Source organism: Cystoisospora suis (assembly GCF_002600585.1).
Source record: "Cystoisospora suis strain Wien I chromosome Unknown contig_3861, whole genome shotgun sequence".
Classification (NCBI taxonomy): domain Eukaryota; phylum Apicomplexa; class Conoidasida; order Eucoccidiorida; family Sarcocystidae; genus Cystoisospora; species Cystoisospora suis.
Window position 1 is genome coordinate 1 of NW_027156656.1, and position 2,827 is coordinate 2,827.

General features: G+C 42.0%; 1 protein-coding gene across 1 annotated transcript; it reads left to right on the forward strand.

Annotated features, from left to right (window-relative positions):
* The first annotated feature begins 49 nt into the window (after nt 1–49).
* Nucleotides 50–2,003, forward strand: CSUI_007340 (uncharacterized protein). The gene is made up of 2 exons (XM_068067486.1): nt 50–124; nt 618–2,003. The coding sequence occupies exon 2, from the start codon at nt 1,442–1,444 to the stop codon at nt 1,694–1,696; it is 255 nt and encodes an 84-aa protein (XP_067920536.1). The 5' UTR covers nt 50–124; nt 618–1,441; the 3' UTR covers nt 1,697–2,003.
* The last annotated feature ends 824 nt before the right edge of the window (nt 2,004–2,827 follow it).

The window sequence follows — 2,827 nt, forward strand, 5'->3', positions numbered from 1 at the left end:
CTTCTTTCTTTGTTTCTTTGCTTCTTTCTTTTTCTTTTTTCCCCCCTAGGCGTTGAACGAGAGCGAGGGCTTTTCGCATGAGCTCCTTCTGCAGAGACCTCGACGTCTGGCCGTTCCTGTTAAGGTAGGGATTCTCTCTCTATCCTTCTCAAATGACTCTCTTCTCCTCTCTCCTACCTTGAAGACCTACATATGTACAGTCACTCAGGTATACATATAAATGTAGAGAGAGAGATACATAGCCATATATATACATATATGGCTCTCTCTCTCTCCCTCTCTCTAGAGATATATATGTGTATGTATGCGTTTGATAGGTGTCTGGTGTTGCTGCTGCCTGTGAACCTTTGCAATTTTTCCCCTGCAGCCTCCTTTCTATACATCTGTATGGATCTACACATACATATACACGCCGCTATACATATCATGTATAGTGTCTATATGTATGTGGAGATAGACTGCATGCATGCATGGAGGGGTCCCTAAACTTCACCTCCTGTTGTGTGTATGTGTGAGAATCTTTCTTCTTTTTCTTTTTTTTCTTCTTGCAAGAGACCCGACGGTGTCTAGGCAGGCAACTGGGTTTCATGTGTGACTGACTTTCTATCTCCATACAGGTGAAGAGAGGCGAGAAGGGTGTGTGGTGTATAGACACCGCAAGGGTCGCTCAGCTTGAGACGTCTCTCTTAGCTCCACGCTGGCCTCGTATCTTAAGCGATCTGCATAGAAAGAGAAAGATGCAAAAGAAATGAAACACCGAGAAAGGATGAAAGAGAGACAGAGACAGAGAGAGAGAGACTGATACTTTCTTGAAGTCGGGGAAAGATGAGAAGATAGAAGGCTGCTCCATTGTCCATCTCTCTGGAAAGACGAGAAAGTTCAGTGACTTTTCGAGCTAATGAAAGAAGAAAGAAGAAGAGGAAGAACATGCAAAAGAGTGAAAAGAGAAGGAAGGAAAGGGGAATAAGACAGAGACAAGAAAGAAAGAGATATGAAAGAAAAAAGGAAGAAATCAGAGAGTTAAGAAGAAGGAGAAGAGCAATGGCCATATGAAGAAGTCAAAGTTGCCCCGATAGGCGAAATCTAAAGAGAGAGAAGGAGAAAGAGAGAGAGAGAGACAGAGTGGTAAGAATGATAGATCGTTTCTTTCCTGAAGGCGCATAACTCAGAGAAGAAGAAAGTACTTGGAGAAGACAGGAAGAACGAAGAGAACGAGAAAGAAGAGAATGACAAGAAGTAGATGAAGTGGCGCTAATGATAAAATGGATGGTGGGGCACACGATGAAGAAGGAGGTAAGAATGAGGGAGGGCGAGAGGATATTTAGGAAGAAGTTTTGTGCAAAGAGCGACCTCTTCCTTCTTCATTCTCACTACATAAATCTATGTATGGCATATACCCGTGCATGCATCTATCTTATTGGCTCTATGTCTTATAGACTAAATGAATCTACATACATGCATCTATACTCCAGGGGTGAAGAAAGGTCTTGATCGAGAAGAGGAAGAGAGAGCAGTGTCTCTTCTTTCTATTTTTCTTTCTATCTTTCTCTGTCTCCGTCTCTCCTCTCTGTATCCTGTGTCTGTCTGTCTCGGCATCTTTCGAGGTGCGAGTCTTCTTTCCTTTTCTTTCATACGCAGAAATGCTTTCTTGAAGAGAAAGAGAGATCTTTCTTCTGAAGAAAAGAAGGCCAAGTGACGAAGCCAAAGAAAGAATGGAAAGAAGAAAAAGAGAAGGAAAGAAAAGGAGACAAAGGGAGAAAGGCTGGGCCTTCTTCTTCTTCTTTTTCTTTGTGTAGATTTTCGTTTGTATGCGGTGAATCAACTAACGTTGATCGATCTCTCAGAGGATTTCTTTCTCGACCTTTCTATATTCAACAGAGAGAAGAAGAAGAAGAGAGAGAGAGATTGACGAAAGTAGACAACGCGTAAGACTATGTATGTCTCAGGTCGATCGTTCTTTTCTTTTTATTCTTGGGCTCGATGAGCGATGAAGATGCTGCGCTTTTCTTCTTCTTTTGAAAGAAAATGAAGCCGTCCATTGTTTCTTTAGAGATAAAGATCTTGCTCTCTTGCGCCGATCCAGCGATCCATAGACATCTCTATCTCTCTTCTTTCTTTCTTGCTCTTTTCTTCTCTCTCTTTCTCTGTCCCCTTCGCAGCCGTTTCTCTGTTAGGCTGTAGAGAGACCGATCAAGAGAGAAAGAATAGGGAGAAACTTATAGATAGATGCATAGATAAGATAGGTAGATAGATAGATGGATAGATTAATGTCTCAGCTAGATCAAAGACAGGTGGAGGAATTCTAGGTAGGTAGGTAAGTACATAGGAAAGAAGGACAGAAGACTGAGGTGAATGAGGTGTATTGTAAGAGACTTGAGAGAAGAAATCTCTGAGAGATCGAGATAGGGAGAGGCAGATAGAGAGAGGTAGATAGTAAGGTAAGTAAAGTGTCTTGACAAGACTCAAGGATGAAAAAGAAGAAGAATAAGATATCCATGATTCTCCCCTGTCTCAACTGCTGCACTTCTTCTTCTTGCCGTTGTTCTTCTCCCCGCTTCTTTTCGATCTTCTTTTCATTTATCTCCGTGGCTCTGACTCTACTCATCCCGGGCAATAGAGATAAGAAGCGGATGCTTTGAAGAGGAGAAATCTACAGTAAGTATAGACAGAGTTCTGTTGAGAGATCTTCTATGAAGAATTGAAAGGGGGGGGATATACATACCTGTAGAGAGGGTTCTAGATAGAAGTTAGGCGAGAGAGGAAGAAAGAAGGATTTCTTCATAAGCTGAAGAGGTGCTGGGCTCAAGAAGATGAAAAGAAACAGAAG

Bases quoted from the DNA above. Each gene is read 5' to 3' on its own strand.
- CSUI_007340 (XM_068067486.1), top strand. From the start codon at position 1,442: ATGAATCTACATACATGCATCTATACTCCAGGGGTGAAGAAAGGTCTT.